The sequence below is a fragment of the Chinchilla lanigera genome, unplaced genomic scaffold (genome assembly GCF_000276665.1).
Source record: "Chinchilla lanigera isolate Chin_1 unplaced genomic scaffold, ChiLan1.0 scaffold00055, whole genome shotgun sequence".
Taxonomy (NCBI): Eukaryota; Metazoa; Chordata; class Mammalia; order Rodentia; family Chinchillidae; genus Chinchilla; species Chinchilla lanigera.
In genome coordinates, this window is record NW_004955456.1 from 14,018,897 (window position 1) to 14,030,114 (window position 11,218).

At 58.0% G+C, this 11,218-nt stretch overlaps 1 protein-coding gene across 1 annotated transcript; it reads left to right on the forward strand.

Annotated features, from left to right (window-relative positions):
• Positions 1–176: 176 nt before the first annotated feature.
• Positions 177–2,640, forward strand: Abhd11 (abhydrolase domain containing 11). The gene is made up of 6 exons (XM_005396765.2): positions 177–403; positions 537–672; positions 1,406–1,579; positions 1,704–1,874; positions 1,998–2,179; positions 2,348–2,640. The coding sequence occupies exons 1-6, from the start codon at positions 192–194 to the stop codon at positions 2,478–2,480; spliced, it is 1,008 nt and encodes a 335-aa protein (XP_005396822.1). The 5' UTR covers positions 177–191; the 3' UTR covers positions 2,481–2,640.
• The last annotated feature ends 8,578 nt before the right edge of the window (positions 2,641–11,218 follow it).

Here is an 11,218-nt window from a genome sequence, read left to right on the forward strand (position 1 = left end):
GCGAGAGGGGCTCCGCCCGGGGCGTGGCCGGCAGCGGGACAGCGGCGGGGCGGAGCTGCGGGATTACGCAATGGCGCAGGGGCGGGGCTAGGGACGTACTGTTTTCCGGGATTGCGTAAGGCCACTTGTTGGGGGCGCGGACGAGGTGGGCGGAGATTCCGTAGGAGAGAGGGGCGGAGCTCTGAGCGGAAATGGGTGGGACTCCTGGCGAGCGCGGGAGGCGGAGCGTGCGTAGGACGTCGCTGGGCCGGTGCGCGTGGTCGCTGGTCGCCGCTATGCTCCGCTGGGCCAGTGCTTGCAAGTCCCTCCACGGGGCGCTGAACCCCTGCAGACCCAGCTCGTCGAGAATGCCCAAAGCTCTCAGGAGCAGCAGCGTCAGCGACCGAGGGGACGCCGAGTCGAGGTCAGGCAAGGACGCCGGGACGGGAGGCTGTGCACCCCTCCCCCGCTGCGCTGCTCGTTTGGGCCCCGCCCTCTTCTAGGCGGCTCTCCAGGCTCCCCCTGGACACCTCCCCATCCTGGACCCCTCTCTCCAGGCCGCTGCCGCTGTCCTACAAGCTTCTGGATGGGGAAGCGGCCCTTCCGGCCATCGTTCTCCTGCACGGACTCTTCGGCAGCAAAACCAACTTCAACTCCATCGCCAAGGCCTTGGCACAGCAGACGGGCCGGAGGGTGAGCTTGACGGGGCGGGGCTGGGGGGCGGGGCCTGGGAAGAGGCCTGGCTGGGAAGAGGCGGGTCAGTTTAAAGTAACCTCGCAGCAGAGTGAAAGGAGAGCCCAGCATGGTGGGGGACGCCTGCAATCCCAGCTGTCTGGGAGGCTGAGGCAGGAAGATCAAAAGTTCAAGCCCTGCTTGGGCAGCTTAGTGACTTTTAAATAAGGAGTAAAAATGGGCTGAGGATGTAGCTCGGCTGGAAGGCCCTGGGGACGGGGGAGATGGGGGTTCTTTCCAGGGACAGAGGCCACAAGAGCGGACCCAGACTCCACATAGACTCCATTCGTACTCCCACACACTGCCACCTATCCAGTCCCTCATTCCCGTTATAGATCTCCACCTGCCTGCTCCACACAGAGCTACCCTCCAGCAGCCACCTCCCCAGGAAGGGACGGCAGGGAGCTCACCACCTCTTAACTGTCACCCGCACTCCGGCTGTTGGAAAGGCCTGGACTCTCCCGGCTTTCTCCGGGGTTGCCACCTAAGCAGCCCAGACCTTCAGATACGTACGTGCTCGCACCCCGGGGCTTCTCTTTTCTGGCAGAGTGGTCCGGGCCCCGGCCCCTTGCCCTCATCAGGATCTGACCCCAGACGCTTCGGTGCTCCCCATTGCAGTCCCTACCAGGCCTGTGGCTCTGTCTCCACCGAGAATGCAGGTGCCAGTACCACCCCATCTCCCCCGGCTCCCCAGGTGCTGACGGTGGATGCTCGGAACCATGGCGACAGCCCCCACAGCCCGGATGTGAGCTATGAGGCCATGAGCCAGGACCTGCAGCACCTGCTGCCCCAGCTGGGCCTGGCACCCTGCGTCCTGGTCGGCCACAGCATGGGAGGAAAGACGGCCATGCTGCTGGCCCTGCAGAGGGTAAGCACCCTGACCGGCACCCCTGCCATCCACTATAGACCCTGGGTGCCCAGCTGGTAAGCTGGGACTCCACACCCTTTGTGCCTGCCCCGCGCCCAGTCCCTCCTCCCTGTTCCTCCCGCAGCCCGAGCTGGTGGACCGTCTGATCCCTGTGGACATCAGCCCAGTGGCACACACTTCCCTGTCACATTTCTCTACCTACGTGGCCGCCATGAAGGCCGTAGACATCCCAGACGGTCTGCCCCGCTCCTGTGCCCGGAAACTGGCTGATGAGCAGCTCAGCGGTGTTGTCCAGGTGATACGCCCACGCCTTCCCCCGCAGTGGTGTGGACTAGGACCTGCCTGTCAGGGGCAGAGGGGTGGTGGCCCGGGCCTCACAAGGAGCCCCCCTAACTGCCGCACCCCACCACCACCACAGAACTTGGCTGTACGGCAGTTCCTGCTCACCAACCTGGTGGAGGTCGATGGGCGCTTTGGTTGGAGGGTGAATTTGGACGCCTTGGCCCAGCACATGGACAAGGTCCTGACCTTCCCTCAGCGCCAAGAGTCCTACTCCGGCCCCACCCTCTTCCTCATTGGTGGGGACTCTGCATTCGTGCAGTAAGTAAGCCAGACTGAGCGCGGGCAGGATGGACGGGGTGCCTGAGAGCGCCGGAAATGCCGAGCGCCCAGGCTCATGATTCTCCGTCTCTTCCCACTCCCCTCCTCCTGCCTCTCTGTCTCCCTGTCACCCACTGACTCGTCCTGGACACCGTCTCCGGGGGACAGGCCCAGCCACCACCCTGAGATGAAGCGGCTCTTCCCTCGAGCACAGATGCAGACTGTGCCTAACGCAGGCCACTGGGTCCATGCCGACCGCCCACAGGACTTCGTGGCCGCTGTGAGAGGCTTCTTGACCTGAGAGGTGCCCCTGCTAGTGGGGCCAGGAGACCCTGGGCTTCACGTGGCCCATCCTGGTTTCATCACTCCACACACAAGGACTCAGGCCGCCCCTCAGCGGGCATCCAGGTGCAGAGAAAGTCAGCCCTCCAGTTTTAATGAATAAAGATGGTGCCCCCAAAGTCCTGGGCCGGGCTCTCACCACCATCGGCCCTGCCGACCCCGAGGCAGTTGGGTCCGGAGGCTCCTGGCAGCACCAGCATCCCCGTGGGTGCCCGGTGCATCCCGTGCCTCGCTCTGCAGCTGACTCTGCACCAGCTTCGCCACCAGCTGCTGCATGTCCTCCTGGGGCGGGAGAGCAGGGTCAGAGCTGGTCCAGCCTCACCCCCACCCCCAGGCCCGGCCGCACCCCATCCTACCTCCCAGGCCTCCACCTCCTGCTTCAGCCTCAGTTTCTCCTCCAGGACCTCCAGCAGCTGGGCCTCTACAGCACACAGCCTGGCCCTGCATGTGTCCAGCTCGGCCTCCACCGCTTGCTTCCTGCAGGCCCAGGGGTCGCAGCTGAGGCTCAGGGCCCGGGTGGTCTTCCTCCAGGGATGCCTGGCTCCCGCCTCCCCTCCAGCAGGGCGGGCCCTGTGGATGAGCCTGCGCCTTCCCCGGCCTCCCCTGCCCTCCCCAGCCGCCTCTCACTTGGCAAGGGCTTCATCCCGCTCCTGGAGCACCTGGTCCAGCGAGGGCTCTGGCTGCCTGGCCCCCAGCGCTCCAGGGGATTCTGAGCTCCGTCAGGTGACGGGGAAGGAGGGCTGAAGTGTCTCGCCTTGACCTCGACCCTGATGCAGGTATCAGGAGGGGAGGAGCCTGGGGCAGGCTGCACCTGTGTTCTGTGCCCAGTGTGTGGTTGGCCTACCGGAAAGTACATCAGGGGCCTCGGACCATACCAAGAAGCGGGCAGGGGCGGCTGCTGCCTGCCCCGAGAGCCAGCGGAGTGGTCAGAGGGTCCGCATCCACAGAGGGAGGGGATCTCCCCAGCCCCCAGGGAAGGACAGGGCGAGTGGGTTCAGGACACTTACCCGGGGGCCTGGGCGCAGAGGCTGGACTGGTCACTAGGACTCTCCCTGGTGGGTGTGGCAGCCGACGCTGTGGCCCTTTGCCCTCCCAGGTGTGACACTCCCCAGGGAGGGCCCCCACAACGGCAGCCCCGCCCCAGGGCAAGGAGCAGGAGCAAGTGAGCCTCTCCTTCCTGCACTTAAAGGCTTGTCCTCACCTCTTCTCGCCCCCAGGGGGTGCTGCATCCTGGCTTGCAGGAGAGGTGCCAAGGTGTGGCACCCTGGTACCTTAAGTGGCATCCTGCACACACAGCTCTAACCTGGCTTCAGCAGGAAGCAAGGGGAAAGTTTGTTTTTTGTTTTCCATGACTAGGATTGAATTTAGGGCCTTTGTGGTCAGTTACATGCCCAGTTACATCCCGATTTTATTTTGAGACAGAGACTGGATATGTTATGCAGACTGTCCTTGAATTGGGACTCCTCCTGCCTCGGCCTCCTGAGTAACTGGGATTAAAGGCGTGTGCCTGGCATGGACGGAAACTTATTCCTGGCCAACTCCTCCTGAGATCTTGAATCTCTGCCCCTACACGCTTGCTCCTAATACCTCTGACAGGTCCAGCATTCATTGTGAGAGTGGTCTCCGACGCTGAGTGACATAAAGTACGTAAAAGGGACTCGTCACCATTGGGAAGCCTTTGCAGCAGTGTGTGCACGTGTGTCTTTGTGTGTTTGTTACTGGGGGTCAACCCAGGGGTGCGACCTTCCCTATCTCTCTTTTTTGGGGGCGATGTCTCACTGAATTGCTAGGGTGGGACTCTGGGATCCTCCTGCCTCAGCCTTCTAGCTAGAATGCTGGGATTACAGGCACTCCCAAACAGTTAAGTGCTCCCTCCAGGAAGCTCCTGCTGTGACAGCTCCTGGTTGACTCTGGAGCTGTCAGCAGGTTTCCTGCCAATGCCAGTCCTTTTTTTGCGGGAGGAGGGGAGTACGGGGGTACTCGGGACCTTGCACTTGCCAGGTGGGTGCTGTGTAGGGGGATCGTAAGTTCAAGGCCAACATGGACAATGTAGCAAAACTCTGTCTTGAACTACAGTTGCACAACTGGAACAATAGAATTGTGTGCATTGCACAGTTGTGACTCAGTGTTAGAGCTTCCCTGGCATGCACAAGGCCCTGGGTTCAATCAGCAGGGGGTAGGAGCGCCGTGGAGAGAAGTCAAGCAGGGAAAGGGAACGTGGAAGAACCAGAAAGAGCTGTTTCACACAATTCTGTGGTTACCCTAGGGAGACCCCAAATACCCACCCAGATGAAAAATAACATCCTAATTATGCTCAGGACTTGAAATAGTGCTGTCAGTTCAGAGGTTCAGAAATTTGATGCAGGCCCTGATGGTACATCCCTCTAATCCCCGCATTTGTAAGGCTGAGGCAGGAGGATTGTCTAGAGCTCAAGGCCAGCCAGGGCTGCGTAGTGAGTTCAAGGTCTGCCTGAAACTACGTAGCAAGACAGTGTCTCAAAAGAAAAAGGAAGCGGGGGGCTTTGTTTATAGTTAAAAGTTCAAGAAAACTTAGGGAACCTGAAGCAGGGGCTAGGGAAGACATGATTTTTGAGACAGGGTCTCCATATGTGGTACAGGCTGGCCTTGAACTAACGGCGATCTTCCTGCCTCAGCGTCCCAAGTCCTGGGATTACAGGGGTGCACCGCCATGCCTGTCTAAAGACACATGATTGTGACGGTGATATTGGAAGGCAGAAATAGAAGTGGTAGTTTTGAATAAACTCAAGACCATGAGTGGAAAAGTATTGTTTCCACATAAAATTTTCCTTCTAAATAATGTGGTTTAAGCTGGGCAATTAGGTGCACGCCTGTAATCCCAGCACTTGGGAGGCTGAGGCAGGAGGATCCTCTCGCGTTCGAGACCAGCCTGGGCTAAAATAATGTGGTTTTAAATATTTAAAATTTCAATACTTATTAAGTAGGGAGTTGATTGCTCATCTCCACCTGAAAGTTTGAATTAGAATATTAGACAAAATTTCTTTTCGTGTTATTAGGAAAAAGATTTATATTCAGGCATATAAAGAATTTTATTCCAAAGTGCCATGTTGGATGTCACACCAAGTAGGACCCCTTCCCCCTGCTCCCACACCCACTGCCTCCCTCCTGGGGTGAGTGCGCCAGGCCTCAGGTGGGGCTGTGAGGTGACAGTTTCAGACTAATGTGGAGCTGGGCCCCTGGGTGCTGGACTTTGTGGCCAAAACAGCGGGTATGCTGGCTGTCACGGCTTGGGTCTAGGTGACCCCCCAAAGCCTCATGCAGTCAGAGGTGGGGCTTCTTCAGAGGTGGCTGGATCTACAGTGTGCTATGCTGGGATTGATTCATCAAGCTGCAATACTAGGATCAAGGGCATTAAGATTAAGGGTGTGAGTGCTACCTGCTGTAAGTAGTCTGGATAAGATACAAAGGACAGAAGAGCCGGATGTGGTGCCACACACCTGTAATCCCAGCACCCAGAGACTGAGGCAGGAGGGTTGCTGTTAAGTTTGAGGCCAGTCTGGGCTACAGAGTGAGTTCAAGGCCAGCCTGAACTGCAAAGTGAAACCTTGCCTCAAAAAAAAAAAAAAAGCATTTTTCTGACCTTTTGGTTTGTTTTGTCTTCTTGAGACAAGGTTTCACCATGCATTTCAGGCTGGCCTTGAACTCATTTTGTAGCCCAGGCTGGCCTCAGTTTCCCCAAGTGCTGGGATTACAGGTGTACATAGAAAAATGCTCTTGATGCCCCTCGTGCCTCCTTGTGGGTGCTGTGAACTATCCTCTGCCAGGTCACCCTGCCTTGGAGCCATCCATGTGTGGACTAAAACCTCTACAAACTGAGCTAAATAAACCTTTCCTCCATTCACTTTGGGTGTCTGGTATTTTGTTTTCATAGCAGGAAAAGAAACTAAGACACTGGGTGTGGTGGCCTGCAATCCCAGCACTCTGGAGGCTGAGGGGTGAGGATCACTACAAGTTTGAGGCCCACCTGGGCTATGTAGTGGGTTCAAGCCCAACCTGGACTGCATAGGGAGACCCTGTCTAAAAAAACCAAAAAAACGGCGTGGTGGCACACGCCAGCACTCGGGAGGCTGAGGCAGGAGGATCATTGTGAGTTTGAGACCAGCCTGGACAACAAAGTGAGCTCAAGGCCAGCCTGAACTGCATAGGGAGACCCTGTCTCAGAAACACACAAAGAACAGCCCATGGTGCACCCCCAACCTGTGCCCCAGGAACTGTGCTGTTCCTGAATGCTAGGAAAGCTTCGTCCTCCTCGTGCTCCAGAGCACTTTTGTTTCTGTCATTGTCTTTCGTGGTCACTGTGTCTCTCCCTGTGGCTGGCGGGCTTCTGGGCCACAGGTGGTGACTTCATCCCAGCCCCAGTGCACGGGTGCAAGGGGGAGGCTGCAACACCGACCTTGACCAGCAGGTGGCAGCAGCGCTCAGCATCAGGAGCTAATGGGCTCCTCCAACTGCACCCAAGGCCTTGAGGGCTCCCCAGTGCCCAGCTTTTGTCTCAGGGCCCCTTTATAGGAAACTTGATCGTACAAGTGGGCAAATGTTCGTCATTCTGCAAGCGCTGGAGATTAATGAGACAGGACCTGGCTACTATCCTGTTGCAGGTGTCCTGACCCTAAGGTGGTGGGGGTTATCTACCACAGACCATAAAAATATATGGCGGTTAAGTGTGCATGCCTGTGATCTCAGCACTCTGGGAGGCTGAAGCAGGAGGACTACCTGCTCAAACCCAACCTAGCCATTTAGTGAGACCTTGTCTCAAAATAAAAATTAAGAAAGGGCAAGGGATGTAGCTCTGTGCAAAGGCCCTGAGTTCAATTCCCACCACACAGAGCATACAGAAGAAACCCCGAACTCGCCCTGTGGTGTTCAGGGTGAATTCTTGGAAGAGGTGCTATGTAGGAGGGAGGGGCCAGCAGTCGCCGGCAGGGGCAGGGGAAGGGTAGGGGGGCAGGGAAAGATGCCCCAGGGGTGCCCACTGCTGCTGGTCCTGCAGCCCCTGCTGTGACCCTCCTCCCAGGCTTAAGCTCAGAGGGTGGGTGGAGGCAGCCTCCAGGAGGTGGGCTGGGCCAGTCAGGAAGGACACAGCCATAGTGAGGTCCCTGGTGTCGCCTGCACGGGTACTGAGGAAAGCTCAGCGTCCTGGACAAATGGACGTGGGGGCAGGTGCCAGTATTAGGACTCCAGGATGCCCTTTTGCCTGGCACAGGAACAGGACTTTATAGCGCACTTATCCTCCAGTTGTCTATATCAAAGAACCGGGTGGGGTGGCCCAGGATTGTAATCCCAGCACTGGGGGAGGCTGAGGCAGGAGGATCCCAAGTCTGAGTCCAGCCTGGGCAAATCAGCAACTTAGCAAGACCCTCACTCAACATGAAGGAGTCCAGAAGCAGTTGTGAAGATCTGAGCTCAATCCTAAGTACAAAAAAAAATTGGGGGGAGTAGGTATGTAATGAGGACAGCCGGCCCTGCTACCGTTCACAGCCCGCCAGGGTGTGAACACAGACACACGCACACACAGCTCCCACCACATCACCCCGACCCTCATGTCTGCAGGCCGCGTCCACCTTAGCTCTGCACAGGCCATCAGGTGTCTCCCCCGGACGTTGGGGTGGACCCTCAAACGCCACCTGTCCCATCTGCACACCCTCCTGTCCTGGATGTCAGGTCACCAGGCCTGAAGTCGGGCACAGTTCCTGGCTTCTGGTTCAGGACCTTGTCTGCTGCTTAATGCTGTACCAGGAGTGCACACTTTTCAGAATTCAAGTCAACCCGAGCCCCGTGAGGTGAGGGAGTGCCCCTGCCCTTGCTCTGCAGCCTGACTGGACCTGCCTGCCTTCAGAGCCTGCAGTGTTGTCTGGACACCAAAGCAGCCTTCAGTTGTCCTCCTCCCTTCTCAAGAGGACGTTCTTCCCTTGCCTGGAAAACCATCTATGTTCAAGCCAGACATGATCTAAGCATGGAATCCCAGCACTCTGGGAGGCTGAGGCAGGAGAATCTCAAGTCTGAGCTCATCCTGGGTAATTTAACAACTTGGGAGACTCTGTCCTCAAAATCAAAAAACAAAAGGTTTGGGGTTGTAGTTCAGGGCCAAGGCCCTGGGTCCCATCTTCAGTACTGCCAGCCACATCCCCCTCTGCTCAAAACCTCCATGGCCCCCACCATTTGGAGCAAAAACCAAAGGCTGAGGTCACCTGCAGGCCTCCCAGGACCCGCACCGTACCTGGACTCCCTTCACCCTGCCCTGTCCTCGCCCACCATTCGCCGGGCCTCCTCACCTCCCCCCCACCCCCGGCAAGCTCAGGGCTGTTGCACAACCTGTTCCCTCTGCCCAAATGTTCTTTCCCCCAGATACCCATGGACTCAACCCTCACCTCCCTTCCCCACCACATACTGGGGACGAAACCCAAGGTCTCCACACTGAGCTGCATCCACGGCCCTTTTTGGTTTTGATTTTAGACAAGGGCTTCCTGAATTGCAATCCTCCTGCCTCAGCATCCCTAGGACCACTGGCATGCACCACTGCACCTGGCACTTCCTTCTGATGTTTGCTCAAGTGCCACCTTGTCAGTCAGCAAGGCCCTCTTGAACCATCTAATTTAAAATTTGGAGCAGGCAGGGTGGGCACATGCTGATAATCCAAGGACTCTGGGAAGCTGAGGCAGGAGAATCACACATACAAGCACAGCCAGGGCAACTTAGCAGTTAATTGTGTACTTCAGGCTGGACTTGAATTTACTGTTGTAGCACAGACTGGTCTCAAATTCTCAGCAATCCTCCTGCCTCAGCCTCCCAAGTGCTGAGATTACAGGTGTGTGCCACCATGGCTATCAAAATGAAAATTTTCATAAAAGCCTCGGGATGTAACTCAGTGCCAAGGCTGTGGATTCAATCCTCAGTCAATAAACTTTTAAAAGTAAAATGCAGTAGAATTGGTTTCCCTGCCACCCCAGGAGTCCCTGCCTCCCCTTCCCTCCCCTCTGCCCTACAACCCAGCATGACCATGACAACGTTTCTTCTGTCCACCCTCAGGCTCTGTGAGGGCGTAGACTTTTGCCTTTCTGTGTCCTGCCACCTCCCAGCTCCCAGGATGGCACGGGGTGGGTGCTCAATAAGTGGTTCTCAGACGAAGGCCTGTAACTGTAACCCCCAACCCTCACTGGCTGCACACCATAGCATTCAAGGCCTCCTGCTCTGGCCTCATCTGCAGTCTGCACCACTTTGGCCCCTGAAGCCCTCCCTCACCCCCCTGTGCCCTGGCAGTCCTGATTTGGACAGGCAATCCTCCTGCCTCAGCCTCTCAGAGTGCTGGGATTACACACATTCATTTCCATTCATTTGTCAGGCTACCATCTAACAGCTCTCAGTGGATGATGCAGGCGAGGCGCTGGGGCCTCTGCGGCAGGAGCTGTGGCTCCCCGTCCTCGCCCCTCCCCACCGGCCCAGACCCATGACCCACCCGGCCGGCTCACCCTGCACCCAGCAAGTCTCAGTGCCCCACCACCACTTGCCCCTAATCTTGGACAGGGCCCCCAGCAGATCAAATGGGGCCACACCAAAGCCAGCTCGGCGGGTGCTCAAGGCTGAAGTCTGGACAACTGGAAGGGGTGCGACTGTGCCAGATTTTCCAGACAAGAGGGAGGGCTGGCACTGTGTCCCCAGCCCGCCTGCCAGCCAGCTAACCTGTGCCGGAAGTCTGGGCGCGGCGCCAGGCGCAGACACTCTGGGCAGCAGGGTGCTGGAGCCACTCCAGCCCAAAGCCGGGGCAGCGCTGGGAAGGGGGGGCGATTTGGCGTGGGGTCAGGCAGGGCTGGGCCACCACACAGAGCGGACAGCTGGGCGCAGGGGGCGTGTCAGGGCGGTGTGTGTGCGATTTCTTGCAGCAAGATGCAGGCAGGGGCCTAAAAGGTCCATCTGCTGCTTTCCTGTGCCCCTCCCCCACAGCAGCTGGTCCTGCTCGGGTCTCCCCAGCGAGGACCTCAGGCCCGGGGCCGGAGCTCAGGGCTGGGAACAGGCGACAGGGCCAAGAGAGCTGGAACTCACACCCGCTTTCCCAGAGATCGAGGGCTTCTGTATCCTGCTGGGTGCGGTCACCCAGCATGGGACAGATGTACGGAGACATACTGGGGAGAGCGGGCCCCAGGCCGCCTCTGGAGGAGATGGCCAAAGCGAGAAGGCCGCGGCTCAGGGGCTGGAGCGCTCCTCAGGGTGGTTTTTCTCTCTCGGTGCTGGGGATTGAACCCAGGGCTTTCACACTGAGCTACATCCATATATACACATATATGAATATATTAATATAATTTTTTAAAATTATGAGATAGTGTCTCGCTAAATTGCCCAGACCGATCTCAAAGTGGCAATCTTCCTGCCTCAGCTTCCCAGAGTGCTGTGATTACAGGTACCACACCCTGTGGAGGAGGCTTTTCACTAGGGGAAGGGGCACGATGCGGAAGGTCCCCAGGCCGTAAAGTCAAGGGGGAGGCGGGGTGACATTCAGAGTCCAGACCAAAGATGCTGCGCTGCTGGGTCCAGAGGAGGTTGGAGTAGGGAGGAGACGGGGGCTCCAAGACCCCATCCCGGGTAAGGTCAGCCGTGGAGAAGGTCCGGGGTCGCGACCCCAGGGAGAGCTGGGGGCGGGGCCCTGGGCGGGGCCGGGCGCGGGTC

Excerpts from the sequence above, each read along its gene's own strand:
- Abhd11 (XM_005396765.2), top strand. The coding sequence starts at position 192 with ATGGGTGGGACTCCTGGCGAGCGCGGGAGGCGGAGCGTGCGTAGGACG. Across the intron at positions 1,875-1,997 it reads AGCTCAGCGGTGTTGTCCAG|AACTTGGCTGTACGGCAGTT; the intron begins GTGATACGCCCA and ends CCACCACCACAG. Across the intron at positions 2,180-2,347 it reads GGGGACTCTGCATTCGTGCA|GCCCAGCCACCACCCTGAGA; the intron begins GTAAGTAAGCCA and ends TCCGGGGGACAG.